This window comes from Acinonyx jubatus, chromosome D3, assembly GCF_027475565.1.
Source record: "Acinonyx jubatus isolate Ajub_Pintada_27869175 chromosome D3, VMU_Ajub_asm_v1.0, whole genome shotgun sequence".
Taxonomy (NCBI): domain Eukaryota; kingdom Metazoa; phylum Chordata; class Mammalia; order Carnivora; family Felidae; genus Acinonyx; species Acinonyx jubatus.
In genome coordinates, this window is record NC_069392.1 from 74454811 (window position 1) to 74475137 (window position 20327).

Genomic DNA, 20327 nt, shown 5'->3' on the forward strand with positions numbered 1-20327 from the left:
GGAAGGTTGCTTCTGACAGGGTCGTACTGCCCTGTACACTAAAGAAGAAAGTTTTAGTAAATGCTAGAAGCAAGCAGGTGCAGAGCGGGGAGGGAGACGCTGAGCAAAAAGGTAAAAGCTGGGTGGCTGCAAGCGGCTGCCAGACACAAGAGGGAGAGTTAATACCGAAGTCGCTTGAATTGCCGAGCAGCCTCCCGTCCGTCTCCAAAACCTCAAGCGGGCCTGTTGCACAAGTAGCAAAGGTAAAGGGGTTGAGGGGGAAGAATCAACTTAAAGAGCCACGTCTGGAAAGGGCCGTGAGAGGACAGTCCCACAGGAACAGGAACTCGGAACTGGGTGTCTGTGGCTGGACACACGGTGGGGCCTCAGGATGGGGCTGTGACACCAGGTGGCAGTAACAACTACACGGTCAAGGGAAGAACGTCCGTGTGCATGAGGTTTGCTGCTTGCCACGCTCAGATTCTTGGCCCGATGTCACCATGACCTTGACGCATTTATCCCCACCTAATCCCACAGCTCTCTCTCAGGATTCAAAATTCTCCATTCATTTACACAATTAAAATTTAGACTAACTGGGTCCAACCTCTTCCTCAAATTCTGATCAAATGAACTGCCTAGTTGAATCCAGTCAGAGCTCATTCACTTTCTTCCAAGTACTTTTTACTTAAAGATACAGGCCAAATATACGATATATCTTTTTAAGTTTATTCATTTATTTTGGAGGGGGTGGCGGGGGTAGGGGGAGGGAGGGAGGGAGGGAGGGAGGGAGGGAGGGAGAGAGAGAGAGAGAGAGAGAGAGAGAGAGAGGGAGAGAGAATGCATGTGTATGAGTGGGGAAGGGGTAGACAGAGAGAGAGAGAAAATCCCAAGCAGGCTCCACACTGTCAGTGCAGGGCCCAATGTGGGGCTCAAACTCACGAACCATGAGATCATGAGCTGAGCCCAAATCAAGAGTCAGACACAACCGACTGAGCAGGCCAGGCGCCCCACAGGCCAAATATACTACAAATGCCCTATTTCCATCTGTCATTTCACTTAATTGCAAAATAGGATATAATCTAATGTGTCCAAAAATAACAAAGATTACAAAACTTAACTAGAACCCACATCTAATTTTTAAAACTTGTTCCTCTTCACTATTATGTAATTTTAATAATACCTACTAAATTTGGTAATATCTAACGTCCCATATACACATTATGAAAAATAAAAAGATTGACAAAAATGAAAAAGGCATGAACTAATATAAGACTGAGATGTTCAGCTTTAGAAAAATTAAGCCAGCAAATAGTTTTTATGTGTGTCCATTTATTGATTGCTGGGAATACAGCCTATTGAGAATACATGACATGCATTTTGGGAGAGAAATTAACCAAATCTGAAATGAAGGCATTCAATAAGCCTGCTAGGAGTTAATAAGGTAACACAGATTAGATCTAAAGACACAGTGTGGGAAGACTCAGACAGCCACGTACAATTGTCATTAAGATTCCAGCTGCAAATTCTTTCGGAATTTATTTATTCTTAATTACTTAGAAATTACCAGGAAAGAGGGAAGCTCACTGCCTCTTTAGCTTAACCTAACGCTAGGAAGCAAAAAAAAAAAATTTTTTTTGCCGTAACTTCAAATTGTTTAGGGCAATTCCATTTTTACAAATTCTTCCACACCAATTCATATGCTTCAGAATTATAAGCAGCTCTACACAATTAGAAAAGATTAATAACCAATGCAAAAGTGTGTTTGTTTGATTCCAGTATCTATTATTGAATCACATTGTTCTAATACTAGCAGATTTTTACACCACACTGTTAATTTTCCCCCAAGATGTTCTAACTCACGGATACAATAAAATGACATAAATTAAAGAATTCCAGTTACACTTAACAGCACGAAACGATTAAGTTACTGGAATGTCTTAGTCCATAATTAAAACCTGTTTAAGTATATATGCGGCATAAATGATGCAAAAATTATAACCTATAATTAGATAAAAATGCTGAAATGGATTTATAACTGTAGTGTTACATGCCACATGTTTCCCCCAAACTTTCTGATAGATATTGTTTTTTTTAAATGACAATACCAAAAAAAACCAAAGACAATATGGATGTTACTTGATATTCAAATGATTTGGATTGCTTTTGGTGGTAGAGAAAAAAGAAATAGATAAACATGAATGGAATAAAAAAGGGAAGATTTTGGCTTTTTTTTTGAAAGAGGCAGTCTGTTCCTTCCATAAACTGTATTCTTTGCTTAATGTTTCTGGAGGAATCAGTTATGGTTTGCAACGCTGGACAAATCGTGGGTATAAGCATACGTCTCGGATGTGATACCTATTCAGAATCCAGGTCAAGAATCGTTCCAAGCCCAAGCCATATCCACCATGAGGACATGTGCCATATTTTCTCTGTTTAAAAAAAAAGAACAGATGTTTAAAATTTTGTCTAAGATATTAAAATTTTTCTACTGTGAAATGAGTTCACTTATCGTGGTTAAGAATTCAACTCTATTTTTAATTTTTTTATATGTTATTTGTGAGAGAGAGAGAGAGAGAGAGAGAGAGAGAGAGAGAGAAGCAGAGAGAGGGGCGAGGGATCCGAAGCAGGCTCCGCACTGTCAGCACACAGCCCAACGCAGGGCTTCAACTCACAAACGGTGAGATCATGACCTGAGCCGAAGTCAGACGCTCAACCAACTGAGCCACCCAAGCGCCCCTAGAATTGAACTCTTATTCTATTTGCTTTCATAGGCCACGTGTGTAGAAATGATTTGGTATGAAAAATAAACCAGGGGTTAAGTGTCACCCTGAAAAGGAGAGATTTCAAACTTTTAACTAAGTCAACGTCCCTGTTTATCAGAGGGAAATGCAAGCTAGCCTAGATGCTGGTAGAATCTAACAACAATTTTCTAAAATTTTAGTAGCAATGACAAGGCCAGCAGCTAGTAGCTTTTCAAATGAAGTGCACATATTATTGGACAACGGTAAAACTAGTAATAATCCCATGCCACACTATTAGAACATCAAGCTGAATATAGCTCGTTCAAACACCAAAGTACCACACTGACTTCTCGCCTTTTAGGTTTCAATTTATACAGAACTATTATAATGAAAACATTTAAGAGTGTAAAAACCAAAACAAAACTGTTCTTACCTGATCTGTGTACCAGTAGTAGGGAGTGGGGTCAATCCCTTCCCTTTTATAACCCGCCAGCATTTCTTCACTATCCCAGATACGCATTGAGCCTCCCACAATCTCACCAACATTTGGCATCAACACATCCACCTTTAAAAACAAGTAAATAAAATGCAGTTACTACCAAGCTGTCAGTCATGACATGGCTCTAGTTTCAACGAAAACCACAATGAAGCTCTTACAGCTAACAGAGCACTACGGATGTAATATTCAAATCCTGTAATTTAACAAGAAATGTTAAACCCAATCAGAAGACAAAACCCACTTCTTTAAATATTGCCATTCTAGATGTATAATGCAGCATTTGCCATGAGCTGTATCTTATTCCAGTGGCAGTCCCCACCCCCTTAAGGAGCAAAATTATGATCTGAATCACAAACTGACAGATTCTGTAAGGCGGGAATCCTCAGGACATCGCTGCATGTAGAAGGACTTGATCTCTACGGGAAATCGACATAGCAAGATGGGCTCATTAATGGTGTCCGTCATCAGTCTCTCAGGAGCTTCTGGGATATCCTGCGGTGAAATAAGGCTTCATTAACATTTACTACTCGAAAGGCAACAAGACAGAGGCAGCTCTCACCCAGAAGCAGCCCTTATCTCATGAATGCAACACAGTAGAGAATACACACCCATCCACAACCCATACCCATGGGTGGAAGCAACAGTTTCTTTCAAAAACAATCAAGGTATTCTAAAAACTCACACGCAGTTATTAAACCAACCGCAAAAAGATCCGCTTCCTTCTACAGTACATCTCAAGAGCCATGCTGCTTGAGAGACGAAAACCAAACCACTCAAGTCGTTATCACTGTGACTAGATACTGTTCAGTTTCTTTTCTCAGGGGCCAGTTTCGTCTAGCTCTGAAGCAAACATGGTCCGCTTAGTCCCATATGGCATAAGATCATCAGTGAATGCTCCAGAATATCACTGGTCTATGCACAGTGTGTTATTAATAACACTAATCTTTAAACTCTCCTGTCATCTGTACTTCTTTTCCTGTTACAATAAATCTATGTGGCTTCAATAGTAGGAAGACAAGAGTCATAAGACAAATAACCAGTGTCAAGTTCCTAAGCGTAACCGCACGTAGAACAGTTAGCCGAGAAATGTTAGATGATGAAGAACAGGGCTAATCTGCTTCTCATTCGAAACATCATCTGGGTAAACCACACATAAATTCAAGTTAAACCTGAAAAGTCTTGTCTCAGGACAAACTGACCGAGAGAACAGGACAAGACTCATTGATATGTTTAACCTAAGAGCCAAACTGGAGCTTAGCAATCACCTGGCACAGGGGTCACCAAGCCCCAGTCCCGGGAGGCCTGTGCCCTCTAAAGTAAAGAGAGGAAATGGGAGATGAGTTGGATAATACTGGTCCCTCAGCTTTCGTCTGCTTTACCTACTAGAGTGAGATTTAACTGGGAGGAAATGGTATTAAAAAAAAAAATTTAACGTTTATTCATGTTAGAGAGAGACAGAGAGAGAAACAGAGTGCGAACAGGAGAGGGGCAGAGAGAGAGGGAGACACAGAATCCCAAGCAGGCTCCAGGATCTGAGCTGTCAGCACAGAGCTCGAACTCACGAGCCGTGAGATCATGACCTGAGCCGAAGTTGGATGCTTAACCGACTGAGCCACCAGGCGCCCCCAGGAGGAAATGGTCTTACTGCACATTCCAAAAAGTTGGAGGACCACGTATGTACTCTGGTGTCCTCATGTGTACGGGATGACATCAGCGTACAATAAATGCTGACAAGCTTCGAGGGCCTTTTGAGCCTCGGACCTGACTAAGCATTCAATTCACGGAGTCCTCACAACTTGGCAAAGCTGCTCTTACCTCCACAGTGGAGATAAAGAACCAGGGGGTGGGGTCACTGGCCTCCCATTACTCAGCAGTAAGGTCACAGGTGGGAGCTAAGCCCACCTGGAGGGCTTCTTACTCCAAACATTGTGCTCTTTCCACTCAACTTTGTGACACTACTTTGCTAAGTTTTAGGTAATAACGATTCTCAAATCTTCAATACAAACATTTTTTTAAAGTGTTTCCTTATTTTTTGAGGGAGAGGGAGGGAGGGAGGGAGGGGGAGAGAGAGAGAGAGAGAGAGAGAGAGAGAGAGAGACAGAACATGAGCGGCAGAAGTGCAGAGAGAGAGGGAGACACAGGATCCGAAGCAGGCTCCAGGCTCCGAGCCGTCAGCACAAAGCCTGACGTGGGGTTCAAACTCACGGATCACGAGATCATGACCTCAGCCAAAGTTGGACGCTTAACCTACTGAGCCACCAGGCGGCCCCAAAATTTTGTTATTATACACCACCAACTGAAACACTAGAAGTAATTTACAGAGGTCTAATATACTGTTTGTCCTCTCTGTAAATTCCTTCCAAAAATGAAACAAAACTCTAGTTAGCAGTAGCTACTCATATATATATATATTTTTAAATAGCAATACTCAAATTTTATCTATAAAAACAGATTTGCAAATACTATGTAAGAAATGATTAAATGCACAGGGAAGAGGGCTTAATAGTGTTAACAATCTATACCTCTAATATACATTCCCAGTTTATCTGAAACACTAGACCACCTTCCCCATCAAGACCACCTTCCCCTGCTCTCTTGGTTTGCATTTCAAACAACAGCTATTTTCAGCTATTTTCTTTGACTCTTCTCCACCTGGAAAAGTTTTAATATACTCTTTTGGGAGAGGAATCCTCTTTGAAAGAGCCAGGTTACTTTCTCCAGACAAATAAAACGAACATAAACATACCAATATTTTGTATGTAATTCCATTTATTTTTTAAAATTAATTAACTTATTTTGAGGGAGAGTGAGCATGAGTGAGGGAGGGGCAGATAGGGAGGGAGGGAGAGGGAGAGAGGGAGAGGGAGAGAGGGAGAGGGGGAGGGGGAGAGGGAGAGGGAGAGAGAGGGAGAATCCCTAGCAGGCTCCACACTATCAGTGCAGAGCCCAATGTGGAGCTCGAACTCACGAACCGTGAGATCATGACCTCAGCCAAAATCAAGTGTTGGACACTCAAAGGACCGAGCCACCCAGGCGCCCCCTGCATGTAATTTTAAAGTTTACACCTTTCTGACCTTTCTGAAGCCTCCCACTAGTCTTGAGAATTACCACTAGAGTAAATCAAGACCATGGATTGATCATGGAAGAAGAGGAAAGAGGCAAAAGATGTGACAGCTATTTATTGTACACTACAGAAATGTACCGTTCTAAGGCTTACTCTACACTTGGCGGATTCTGAATCCTAACAACCCCAGGGAGGAGGTGGGTCTGTTGTTACCATTTATTTGACCAGAAGCAGATGCCTCCTGCATTACTGGTTAAATAACCAGAGTAGCAATCCACTTACTCACAATGACACCTTTGAAACAACAATTAGAAAGCAATACATACCTCTCCAAATTCATAGAAAGTTCCATCTTCTTTCTTTATGTCGTGTTCTTTCAGCCACACAATAGCATCTGAATAGTTCATTCGCTTAAAAGGCCGTTTGGGGGGCTTGAAGTTCTATAACAGAAAGAAAAAATACAGTGTATGTGAAGAAGCAGTAACACTAAAAGCTCCATTTTAAGAAAAACTGTTCATCATTATTGCAAAATGTTATTTCAGACTAGCAAACAACGAGGACATTCTTACAAATGGAATCAAAGTTTCTCTTAAAAATATAAGTACAGAAATGCGGGAATGTGGTCAAAAGGTACAAACTTCCAGTTATAAAATAAGTCAGTCCTGAGGATATAATGTGCAACAAGGGGACTATATCTAACAATACTCGATTTATAAATTTGAAAGTTGCTAAGAGAATAGATCTTAGAAGAGTTGCATCGTAAGAACAAATTGTATATCAAATCATTATGCTGTACACCTGAAACTAATAATAAAGCTACGTACCAATCGTATGTTTAAAAATATATATATATGTATATGTATGTATATACGCACACACACATATGTATGTATATGTATACATATGTATACATATACATATATACGTATATATGTGTGTGTGCGTATATACACATGAACAGTGAGTTGTTTCAGAGCTCACATCATTAAATCTAGAAAAACTGATGGTGAAGACTTCATTACTTTCCGAAAAAAAATTATGATTTTGCATGTCCATGAAACAGTACTCCTACCGGGTTGAGGTCGCGCACTATGCCTGCTACAGGTGATTTCAAGACTCTGTCCACCACATCACAAACCAAGTCCTCCAATCGATTCAGGAGCTCCTCAAAGGTCAGGAAAGGGCACTCTGCTTCCACGTGTGTGTATCTGAAGAACAAGATACTAGCTGGGGGCCGCTCTTCTTTTCTGCCAAGTTTCTCTCAAGCAAGGACATTAACATTGCAAAACTGCCCAGAAATGTGCAATTCCAGCACCACTAACCAACTCCCAACTCAGCAACTTAGTTTTAGGGCCCCTTTCTTTCCCCTGTGAGTAGTGATTTGTTTATGCCTTATAAAGGATCAAGGCCAAGTGAAAGAAGAGCCCAAAGCTAGCTCTGGCCTAGGAGGCAAAATCATACATGACTTCCATTAATTTGTTGAACTGCCTTCCACATACCCTTTTAATAGGTCAATTTTTTTTTTTTTTACATAGTCATCATTTTCCTACATAAAGATTGCTTCTCTAAACATACGTTCTTAAAAATATTCTTTTTAAATAACAATAAAAAGACAATTCTGTACTCAGCCAGGTGCCTTCGTGTTCTGGACTGTTCCGCCCGGTATGACTGTGCAATACAAAACACATCTCCCAGAGCCGGAATGCAGGTCTCGAGGTACAACTGAGAGGACTGAGTCAAAAATGCCTCTTCCCCAAAATAGTCCAGCTTGAAGAGCGTAGCACCACCTTCCACCTGTGTTTGCACTAACGTTGGAGGAGTAACCTGTTCCAATGGAAACGCATAAATAAAGGCTAGTGAGTGCCACCATTCAAGTGTAAAAATGGCAGAAGGTATCGTTTGTTTTACAAAAGATGAACACACACTTACTTCATAGTATCCCCTATCAAAGAAGTGATCTCGAAAGCACCTAGTGACCACGGAACGTGCTTTCAGGATCTTGGACATGTTTTCTCCCCGGATCATCATGTGTCGGTTGTTGAGCTGGACATCAACATCCGACTCCTCGTTGATCAGGTTATCAGCTCCTCCGGCAGGGGCCAACCCGATCAGTTCCCAGAAGTCACAGCTCAGCTCATGGCCACCGGGAGCCTACATTTTAGAAAGAGCGGTGGGGAGAAAGGAGAGAGAGGAGAAGACAAAAAACTAACATCATTGAGGATTTTAATTTATGTCAAAATTTTTGGTAACCTGCTATTTCTAAGACCTCATCAGTATTAGCCTACTTTTCCAATCACAAAGACCCAATAATTCAATTTTATATTGATATTTTTAATATTCCTCTCAGAGTAAATATGCAATTTAAAAACAAAATAGAAAAGCACTAACTAGAAAATAAATGATAATCTTGCAACTTGCTATTTCTAAGACCTCATCAGTATTAGCCTACTTTTCCATCACAAAGACCCATAATTCAATTTATATTGATATTTTTAATATTCCTCTCAGAGTAAATATGCAATTTAAAACAAATAGAAAAGCACTAACTAGAAAATAAATGATAATCTTGCAACTTGGAGTAAGTACTAACCACCATTACCAGCCAGCATATCTTCTCACCTTTGCCCGATAATTTAAAATCACGCTTTACTTATATTAAAAAACTCCTTAAATGCAAAGATTTTACCAAAAGCTGTTTCTCTTTGGAACAGATATATGACAGAAATTCAAATTCTCCCTAATAATTCCATTAATAGCAATTCATTTTAGAAGCCAGGCATCATGGAATATATGTAATTATCTTGGTGCCAAACCCTGGAGAGCAAGTAACACATCATAACGACTACTCCGTTTTGCAAATGACATTACGTCAGTGAACTTGAGTCAGATATTTATTCTTAATGTAGGTTCTTTTACATGAAGTCCGGGAGACCCTCTTTTATCAGTATTTCTAGTCTATCAGGAAGACTCTAGGGGCTCCCTCTGGTGGTTAATATGCCACATTCGTTCGTTTTCTTTCCCAGCCAACAAGCAGAACCACAGTAATTACCTGAACGATAATTACCAACAAGTAGCTGTAACTGGTGTGGGTTATGGGTCTGTTGGCTGGAGAACAAACAACTCTCTATCAGAATTACAGTTCACTTTTTCTAAAAGAGACTTTCAGATTCTGTTCATAAAATTTCAGATTCAGGTTACTGTCCCCTCATAAAATTTTGGGGGGCGATGGCTCTTACTTCCACCTTGCTGAAAAATTATTCACACATCCGTAGCAAAGTGGCGTTACTATGGCCCCTGAGGGTTATTTAAGAAATCTGTAAAACTGGAAATCCCTGAGTTTGTTGTATCATGTGAGATGTACAGTGTACATATTTCGCTGGAAAAGGTAAAGGGATGGTAAATTTAGCAAGGACATCACAGTGGCGGGTTTATTTCCCAAATACAGAAAGTACAAATAGAAAAGCACGGGAGAACAAACAACCACCTATTCAGCCAGTGAGGAATTCAATCTACTCACCTGCTTGCCCTTTGGAGTCAGATTTAGCATCCCATAGACTGCAACGCTACTCTCGGTGGCCAAGACTACTCCATTGTAACACTGACACTGTAAAAAGATTAAAGCTCAAATTTACTGACTCATATTTACGTCAAAATATATGTTCCAATGCATAGAAAACTAAGGGGATTACTTACATAGAAGTTACCTGGTCTAAAACCGGTAAAATAATACGGCCATTAGTGTTTAGTACTAATATCTACTATTAATAGCTATTTTTGTGGGGGAAGGATCCATCCATTTACAGATAAACATATAGAAGTAAATAGACACTTTATACACATATATATGCAGAAATGACAGTAGCCCACATCTCTTAAAAATATCTGAACAGTCCATTTTTTTTCTTTTAAATTCAGACTGTTGAAATAATAAACAGTCCACCTAGACTATGATCGTCGATACTACTAAAATCATTAGGACAAAAGTGACAAGTACCTTTATAAGGGAGGGGTCAGGCTATCAACACTTCAACTCACTATCATCAAATCATAAAAAAAAAAAGACAACATGTGTCTTTATGTGTTTTATGATATGATGCGATTGAAAGAGCAGAGCCTCGCCCAGGAAGTAGCTGTGTCAAAAACAAACAAACAAACAAACAAAACCAAACTAAACCAGACCAAACAAAAAACCCCAAAAGCCTGAATCTGATAAGCTTATAAGAAATACAGAGGATAGAGGAACATGCTAAATGACATCTCAGGATGCAACCAACCAAATCTAGAATGGACAAGTTCCACAAGACAACCAACTAGGTTTTTTCAAACAAATAAACAGCAAGGGCTGGTTGTGGGGGGGCGGGTGGAGGGAGTGAGGATGGAGGAAGAAAAGAAAAAGGAAGAACGGTTACAGACTGAGATTTCAGACCCACATCAACTCAAAGGAATACATAGATCTGGTTTGGGTTCTCATTCAAACCAACCAATTAGGAGTGGTCTTCATTTTAGGAAGTTGTGATAACATGGTTATCTTAGAAATATTTTTTGGGGGGGCACCTGAGTGGCTCAGTTGGTTAAGCCTCGGACTTCGGCTCAGGTCACAATCTCACAGTTTGTGAGTTCGAGCCCCGTGTCAGGCTCTGTGCTGACAGCTCAGACCCTGGAGCCTGCTTCGGATTCTGTGTCTCCTTCTCTCTCTGTCCCTCCCTGCTCATGCTCTGTCTCTATCTCTCAAAAATAAATACACTTAAAAAAAATTTTTTTTCTTGGAGATGCAAATTCAAATATGTTTATATGAAATGGTACAATGTCTGGGGAGTAAAAGTGGGGGGGGGGTGTAGAAAACCAGAACTGGCCACACATTAGTCATTACTTAATGACTTAATGTTTTTGTCCCCCTAAAATTCATATGTTGAAATCCTGCACCCCAATGCACGGGGTGAGGAAGTGAGGCCCCGCAGAGGTGATGAGGATGAGATGAGGTCATGAGGGTGGGTCACGGGGTTAGCGCCCTTTTAAGAGTTACCAGGGTTTGCTCCCCTCCTCTGCTCTCTGCCGTGTGAAAATGCAACAGGAAGTTGGCAGTCTGCAACCAGGAAGAGGGCCCTCACCAGAACACAATAGGCCTCTAGAACTGTGAGAAATAAGTTTCTGTTTGTAAGCCACCCAATCTATGTATGGTACTTTATTACAGCAGCTGAAACTGACGAAGATGTTAACGAAGCTAGGTGATGAACCCCTGAGGTTTCCTCATACAGCTGACCTGGAACAATCTGGGAGTTAGGGGTGCTGACCCCCTGCACCGTCAAAAATACACTTATCACTCGATTCCCCCAAAACTTAACTAACAGCCTAAGGTTGACCAGAAGCCTTACCAATAACATAAAATCAATTAACATATTTTACATGTTATGTGCATTATATACTGTATTCTTAAAGGAAACTAGAGAAAGGGAGACGTCGTGAACAAGGTCATAAAGGAGAAAATACACTTATGATACTGTCAAAAAACCCATGTGCAAAGCGGACTTGTGCAGTTCAAACCCATGTTGTTCGAGGGTCAACCGTACTGTTTCCTATTTTTATGTGTTGGAAATTTTCCATAATAACAGTTTAAAATACATAAACCGCTCCTAAAATTCCCAAAACTAACAGTAAAGGAACTTACTGAAAATAATCAGATTTTCAGCTATAAGGAAGAAAAAACACTTACCAAGTCATCCGACAGGACACATTGAAGATAACCCGTACCATCCCGCAACACTAGGAACATTAAATTCTTTCCTAAATGTGAGAGAGAAAAATTTAGCCAGAATGTTCTCAAGGCACGTAAAAGTACTTTCTCATAATTTGATATTAAAAAAGGAAACTCCATGGTTAAGTGTTAAAAGGTCAAACCTCCCTTGTGGCCCCCTTCCTCCCAAGCGGCCACTGGTAATATCACTACTCAGTATTCGTAAAGTTCTTTACTTTCTGCACTCTGCTCCCAAAGCCTATGTGAGCCTCATGATCCACGTGACCATGGGAAAGGAAGACAGTAAGCCACGTGAGACGAGGGATTAGGTCTTATTCACCCCTGCATCCCCTGTAATAATCTGGTGCTGTGTGCTCAGTGGGAGGGGCATAAACATTGCTGCACAGAATCACTCTTTTTATTTATGCCCCATCTTATTTCCAAAGGATGTGATAACTCCTTACAATAAAATACATGTAATAAAAATAATAATACGAGGGGCGCCTGGGTGGCTCAGTCGGTTAAGTGTCTGACTCCTGATTTCAGCTCAGACATGATCTCACGGTTCCGTGGGATTGAGCCCCATGCTGGGCTCTGCACTGATGGTGAGGAGCCTGCTTAGGATTCTCTCTCTCCCTTTCTCTCTGCCACTCCCCGACTTGTGCCCGACTCTCTCTTAAAATAAACAAACATTAAAAAAAAATAAAAATATGAGAAAGCAGAAAGTCAGAGGCGAGGAAGAAGTAGAATGCAGATACACTAATTATAGGAGTCAACACTACTGCCATAAATAAATTTCAGATCTGGCTTTGTACTTCCTGTAATACATCCCCTGCTTTTCATTAAATAATTAAATTCAAGTAGACAAATATTTACTGGATACTTCTGATCTCTGTGGTTGCTTACCATTAAATAGCATTTAAATAATCTTTAAATAACTTGTATCTTAAATGCTTATTTATTTATTTATTTATTTTTGAGGGGGCAGGGAGCAGAGAGAGAAAGAGAGAGAGGATCTCAAGCAGGCTCTGCACTGTCAGCGCAGAGCCTGATGAGGGGCTCGAAGTCACAAACCATGAGATCATGACCTGAGCCGAAATCAAGAGTCAGACGCTTAACCGACTGAGCCACCCAGGTGCCCCAGCATTTAAGTAATTTTTAAACCTGTAATAGTCATATTACAGAAGAACAAAGTAAGGCCATGGTTCACATCTTTTAAAACCTAGCTTCCAATACCAAAAATTTCACCCCTCTCCCCAAGAAAAGGTCTTTAATGTTCTCCTTCACCTAAGACCAGGGATGTTCAAAATTGAAGAGAGAAAAGCAAAGCTATACCATTTACCTTGCCTACGCAGCCTGTGGACCCAGCCAAATACCTTTACTCTTTGGCCTCTGTATCCTTCCAGTGCATGAATCTTCACCTGTCAAATTGAAATCAATAACATTTGACCAACTGTGTAATTTACCACATATCAACTTCTCCACTACTATTAGACGGATGACAGTGAAAGTGTTAAAGATTCACAAATGGTACAAAACTACAGTCATTCTACAGCAGGTCAGAACCAACAAGTTTCACCATATTGGAGTGGTTAAAAAAAAAAAAAAAAAAATCCAAGTCTTCTCTTAGTGTAAAACTGACCCTGAGAAACATCGGGAATCTCAGATACTGATATATAAGCAATGATGAAATGAACTCATAATAGCAACAACCAGTCCACACAGAGCCCTCTCCTGCCCTCATAGTCCCTCCTGACATCGAAAGGTGGAAGCTAAGCAAGGCCAGCTTTTGCTTTGGAGGGGTAAGGCGAGAGGAGCACAGGAAGGGGAGCATGAATGCAGCCAAGACAGCTCATCGTTAAGGACACAGGAAAAATAGGAAAATTCATCAGGAGCAAGAACGACTTGACATTTAAGTATGTCCACTCACAGCCCAGCATCTGTTCTAGAGAAAATACAGAGGCATGCAATTCACAAAATCACAAAATGTTTTATCTGTTTAAAAAAGTCATGAAAACAGGGGTGCCTGGGTGGCTCAGTCGGTTAAGTGTCCAACTTCAACTCGGGTCATGATCTCACAGCTTGTGAGTCTGAGCCCCACATCAGGCTCTGTGCTGACAGCTCAGAGCCTGGAGCCTGCTTTGGATTCTGTGTCTTCCTCTCTCTCTCTGCCCCTCCCCCGCTCATGCTCTGTCTCTCTCTCTCTCCTTCAAAAATAAATAAATATTAAAAAAAGAAACATCACTATTAAAAAAAGTAATAATGAAAATCATGGATTTCCCCCTTATTTTATGGTGAGGAAATGGACAGGTAGGGAGGGAGGACACTTAGGCAGCTTTTAGGCAGGGCAGGAACCATTCAACACCTAATTACTAAACTTTATAATAAAACGAACCCCAGAAGAACCAGCCTCATAACTCGAAAATGTAATTTCCCTCTATGCCTTCTAAAAGGCAAGGAAGGGTAAATGGTGCAAAGGAACAGACCATGGGGCACGCCCCTCAGACACAGAGCTGACAGTCTGGCGCGGGAAGTCCACGATATTTGGGACAACACGTGTCACACTCACACATTTTGGCTCTGGGAGACTTGGATCGTTTTTGATGGTAATTTTCTTTGCTTCTTCCAGGTTCTTTTCTCTCCGCAAATTGTCTTCTGCCTAATGTTAACAATAAAGCAATCTGTTAACACGGTTTCTAGTATTCTAACCCCAAAACCGTTCACAGTAGCAAAGTCATGACTCACCTCTTTCTTTTCCCGGGATTCACTCTTCATTTGTTCCCTATGCCACATTTTTTTAATGTTCTTCATCTGTGATTTAGAAATAACATCCCACCTCTAGAGAGAAAAACATATTTTTTCAAGACCTCCATGTTCTGATGCAAATTTATTCATAAAATGTAATTCTGTTGAGTTTTTTAGCTCACCTACCTCATTTTCTTTTTGTGAGTCTATGTAAATGGTGGGAAAGGGCTCTTTTCCTACCGTCATCAAAGCCTTGGGTGGGAAGGGAGAAAAAGAAAATTGCTTTTACGTTGTACAATATTTGAAATCAAAATAACATCCTAATTATGAGGCAACTTCAGCTATCTAGAACATAATCAAGAGCCAGGAAGAAAAGCATACAGGCCCCAAGAGCCAAAAGTCAATGTTCATAGAATGACTGGTCAGATGTACTAAAAACACTTTGCTTAAAGTAGAAGTGCTCAGGTCCTTTCACAAACATTCTAGCAAGTTCGGTTGCACATTACAGTTGACCCCTGAACACGGGTTTAAACTGAGTGGGTCCAGGGGCTCCTGGGTGGCTCAGCTGGTTGAACGTCTGACTTTGGCTCAGGTCATGATCTCACAGTTTGTGAGTTCAAGCCGCGTGTCGGGCTCTGTGCTGACAGCTGAGAGTCTGGGGCCTGCTTTGGATTCTGTGTCTTCCTCTCTCTCTGCCCCTCCCCTGCTCACAGTCTGCCTCTCAAAAATGAATAAACATTAAAAAAAATTTTTTTTAACTGAGTGGGTCCACTTATGCAGATTTTTTCCCACAGACACAGTATAGTACTGTAAGTACATTTTCTCTTCCTTATTTTTTTTTAAGGCTTATTTTTATTTTGAGAGAAAGAGTGCAAGCAATGGAGGGGCAGAGAGAGAGGGGGGGGACAGAAGATCTGAAGCGGGCTCCATGCTGACAGCAGAGAGCCTGATGTGGGTCTTGAACTTATAACTCTGAGATCCTGATCTGAGCCAAAGTCGGACACTCAAATGACTGAGCCATCCAGGTGCCCCTCTTCCTTATGATTTTAACATGTTCTTTCTTCTAGTTTACTTTTTTAAAAAATACAGTATATAATACATATACCATTCAAAATATGTGTTGACTGTTTATGTGATTGGTAAAACTTCTGCTTAACAGGAAGCTATTAGTAGTTAAGTTTTAGGGAAGTCAAAAGCTATATACAGATTTGACTCTGCGGGGGTGTACTGTTCAAGGATCAACTGTATACAGTTTCCCAGTATAAGCAGACTGGAAGAAACAGATTTTAAGGGGTTGTGGGGACCAGCAGGAAGTATACTGAGAACGACAGAGGAGAAAGAGCTAACGATAAAATACAGTCACAGATTACACCTAAATGGTTAATCTTCATTAAGAAATCAGGGAAGTTGTTTCTGAAACTCTTTCAGAAACAAAAACAATGGTTGAGAACCTTAAGGCTAAATAAGCCTCATTTAATTTGAAAAATCCCTCCATGTAGAACACCTCTTTTCATAAATATGAAGACATATCAGGTGTCGCTGTGTCATTTATATTTCATAGTTTTTATTACTTGATTCAACCACGAAATGTAACAAATTAGTCTCTCCAGGTATAGGATCTGCAGCTTACAAAAACTAAAGGTCTAGTTTCCAAACCTGGAAAATAATTTTCATCTTGTCTTAACGCTAACCCCAACTCAATGATCATCGCAGAGGAGGGAACCTGGATCTTTTAAAAAACATCCAAGAGGAGGAATTCTTTTTAATAATCAGACTTTATAGAGATGTTTGTAAATCATTAGGAATTTGCTACCTGACACTCTCTACTGATGGCTCTTTTTTTATCACTGAAATTGAAAGACCCAAACTTTAATTCCCCAAATTAGAATGGCACACTTTTGCTAATAGTGACATTCTGCAAAGATTCACCTAAACACTGTTGTCAGTTTTGGGGAGCCATAGGAATCACCCCAAAACAACTGGAAATGAAAGATTTCCCTCTAAAAGTTATGACTCAGCCTCCATCACATGAAATTCATGCCCAGATTTCTTCTAATCTCCCAAGAGGCCTCTTAGTGAATTTACCACTAGAATCTAGATGTGATCCTGAGTCTTGAGACTCAAAGAATCTAATTTATACTAGTACACTAAGAATGGACCCGTTTCTCAGAACAGACACTCAGTGATTCAGGAGTCTGTAGAGTGAAGACAGAATGCTAATTTACTAACGTACTATTATTTCTCATGATCTAAAAATCCTTGGGGCGCCTGGGTGGTTCAGTCGGTTAAGCGTCCGACTTCGGCTCAGGTCATGATCTCACAGTTCGTGAGTTCGAGCCCTGCGTCGGGCTCTGTGCTGACAGCTCAGAGCCTGGAGCCTGCTTCACATTCTGTGTCTCCCTCTCTCTCTGCCCCTTCCCTGCTCATGCTGTGTCTCTCTCTGTCTCAAAAATAAATAAACATTAAAAAAAAATAAAATAAAAATAAAAATCCTCTAGTGAGTTTCGCATGTTCTCTCTCAGGGTGATAAGAAAGAAAAAGAAGACACCTCTTCAAAATGTTCAAATTAAGTTTAAAACCTTCTTCATCCAATACTCTTAAAGCTACACAGCTGTATACATTCCTCATTTTCTCTTTCCTGAAAATTCTCTTCAAATCTACTTCTTGGGGTGCCTGGGTGGCTCAGTCGGTTGAGCATCCAACTTCGGCTCAGGTCACCATCTCGAGGTTAGTGAGTTTGAGCTGCGCGTCGGGCTCTGTGCTGACAGCTCGGAGCCTGGAGCCTGCTTTGGATTCTGTGTCCGCCCCCCTCTCTCTCCGCCCCACCCCTGCTTGTGCTCTGTCTCTGTCTTTCAAAAATGAATAAACATAAAAAAAATTAAAAAACAATCTACTTCCCGAAATAAAATCATTGACAACTCACAGAGCAATAAACATAAGTCATTAATAAACACAAAGCCATTTTCCTAATGAGACGCTACCTTTAGACCTGTTTTAAAAGGTTTCTCCTTGGTTCCATCACCTGTAGCATCATTTCCCTCTCGATCCGAGACATAGAGCTCTGTTTTACAAAAGGAGAATAAGTTACTCACTTGGCCAATAATTATTAGTCACCTCATACTGTAACTACTTCATCCATTCTTTACCTTTGTGAACAGAACAAGCAACTGATTAGCAAAAATTACCACAGTCCAAAAGAAGTATCATAATTACTTTCCCACTCCCTTATTTCAGTGACATCACATAAAAACACACTAGTTACAAATTTGGCTTTTCAAAATGAACTTTGATGATTCTAATTTGTGAGACTGCTTCTGTATCTATTGGAGTCCGAAACAATTAAAACAAAACAAAACAAAAAAAGGCTTTGGAGTTGGCCAGACCGGACTGGAATCTTGGATGTTGTGCTTTATTTATTTTTTTATTTTTTATTTTTTTGGATGTTGTGCTTTAAAAGCCAGGTGATCCTCGGGAATTCACTTAACCTTTCTGAGCTTATTTGTCTATGAAATGAGGGAAAACATGATACCCATCTTGATCGGCTGCACGGAGGACGAAATAACACATGCAAAACAGATATCCCAGTGACAGTGCACAGATGTCAAATAAATACCAGCTCCGTCTGATCTTTAAAGGATACCGAAGCTCTGAGCTTAAACAAACTGCAGAAGGCCTTATAACTAGTTGAGTGTGAACAGTGACATCAATCCAGGTCTCTGTTTTCCTTTTTCTACTGCACCATATGGTCCCCCGGAAATCTCAATATAAATGAGGATGTGTGAAAGCGAATTAGCATTCACAAGTCCTTTCGGGATGATCTCTTGGAAGAGCTTACATATTTGGGGATTACTCTGATGTCTCACAGTGCCTCGCAGTGCCCAAGTCTCAGCTGAATCACGAGATGGTTCGCCGTGGGGCAGGGTCCGGGGCTGCCGCCATCGCAGTCCCCGGAGGTTGGGGGCTCCCGGGGAGCCGGGCCCCGCTCCGCTAGTCGGGACCCAGCGGGGGTCCAGGCCCCTCCCTCGCTCCCATCTTCCACGAATAAATAGCGGTGGACCGCCCACTCGGGACCAGGCAATCCACTGCAACTAGCTTCCTGCCCCACGCAGGGGCATCGCTCCACTTACACACTCCGGGGTCCCCGATCCCCGCTCACCTAGTACCATCCCTGCGGTCGGCCCGGTCACCTCCAAGGACATCGCCTGCAACGCACTGCTGCCTTGTCACCCCAACGTGCACCGGAGGATTCCTCGACTCGGACGTTGCATCAGAACGACGCGCATAGACCGCCCCGGCGAATCACCCGAGCGTCAGGGCGCATTGGTTACAGGAAGATACGACATGAGGGCGGGCGTCACTGTAGCCGCCATCTTTGGGTCGGGCAGAGACAACTTCCGGGTCCGACGCCCCGCCCCCGCGTGCTGAGGGGCTCTCGGCACTGGTCCCTTGGGAACTCCCAGGAGGCTTAGACCCGGGAGCCGGGGGAGGGGCTACAATCCTTTCCCTATGGTCTCCACCTGCTTGTTTTCCCTGCTGAATTCTGCCCCCAGCTGTAGGTGCGCTGGGGCCCTTTTGGAAATCAGACCAGAAGTTTCGCTCTGTATCCCCAAATGTTGGAATGCTTGTGGAATTAATGTCATCAAATATATTGAGAGCTAGCCACGAGGTGGGGATGAGGGTGAGGGACAGAAGAGGCCCTCACATGGGTTGCCTGTTGTGACATATGAAGATGCTTTAACTTTCTAACATAAATGGATGAATGTACAGTACTTACGTATTTACGATTTGGATTATGACTATTTTTATATAAAGTTGTAAGGATCACTCTTAGGCCATAATAATGCGGAAAGAAATAAGGCTTCAAACCTGGCTGAAATTCTGGTTCTGCCTTTTACTAACTGCCTTGGGGTAAATTCCCCAACCTGTCTATGCTTCAATTTCCCTATTTGGGAAGGATGATACAAGTACACTGCCCAGTGCATAATAGATACTAAAAAAAAAAAAAAAAAAAAGGTAGCTAAGGTCATCATTGGTCACCATTCTCTGTTGAGTGGAATACCAGAGTTTGTCCTTGAGTCAAAGGAAAACTTATTTTTGTTATGAAAGGAACTAAAAATAACAACGTGCATAGGTTCAGACTCTATGGAGAATAGGAACCAAATACTTTTCTTCAAGAGTACTTCAGCTAATTTCACGGACTTTCCCTTTCCCTCTTTGCTAACTTTTTGTTTGTCCACACAAGTATTAGTGATCTGTTGCTGCAAAGCAAATTACCTCAAACCTTGGGCGCTTAAAACAACAAACACACAGTTTCTGAGAGCCAGGAATTCCAGGAGTGGCTTCGCTGGGGGTTGGGGCTCTGGGTCTCCTGAATCAAGCTGTGGGCAGGGGCTGCAGTCTTCTGAAGTTTGGCTAGGGGAGGATCTGCTATGGAGCTCACTCGTATGGCTGTGGGCAGAAGGCCTACTTGCCTTCTTGTCCAGCTGGGTTCCCCATAGTGCTTTTAATGACAGGACAGCTGACTTCCCCCAAAGCGAGTGATCAGAGAGAGAGAAGCTGTGTTAATTA

The 20327-nt window shown here is 41.5% G+C and overlaps 1 protein-coding gene across 1 annotated transcript; it reads right to left on the reverse strand.

Moving 5' to 3' along the window:
• Positions 1–1288: 1288 nt before the first annotated feature.
• NARS1 (asparaginyl-tRNA synthetase 1) lies at positions 1289–19113 on the reverse strand. The gene is made up of 15 exons (XM_015079222.3): positions 18916–19113; positions 17741–17820; positions 14946–15011; positions 14760–14852; positions 14584–14673; positions 13357–13435; positions 11994–12064; positions 9801–9887; positions 8213–8434; positions 7908–8107; positions 7356–7491; positions 6610–6723; positions 3580–3711; positions 3154–3285; positions 1289–2408 (listed from the first exon to the last, which is right to left on the reverse strand). The coding sequence occupies exons 1-15, from the start codon at positions 18956–18958 to the stop codon at positions 2277–2279; spliced, it is 1677 nt and encodes a 558-aa protein (XP_014934708.2). The 5' UTR covers positions 18959–19113; the 3' UTR covers positions 1289–2276.
• Between the last annotated feature and the right edge of the window lie 1214 nt (positions 19114–20327).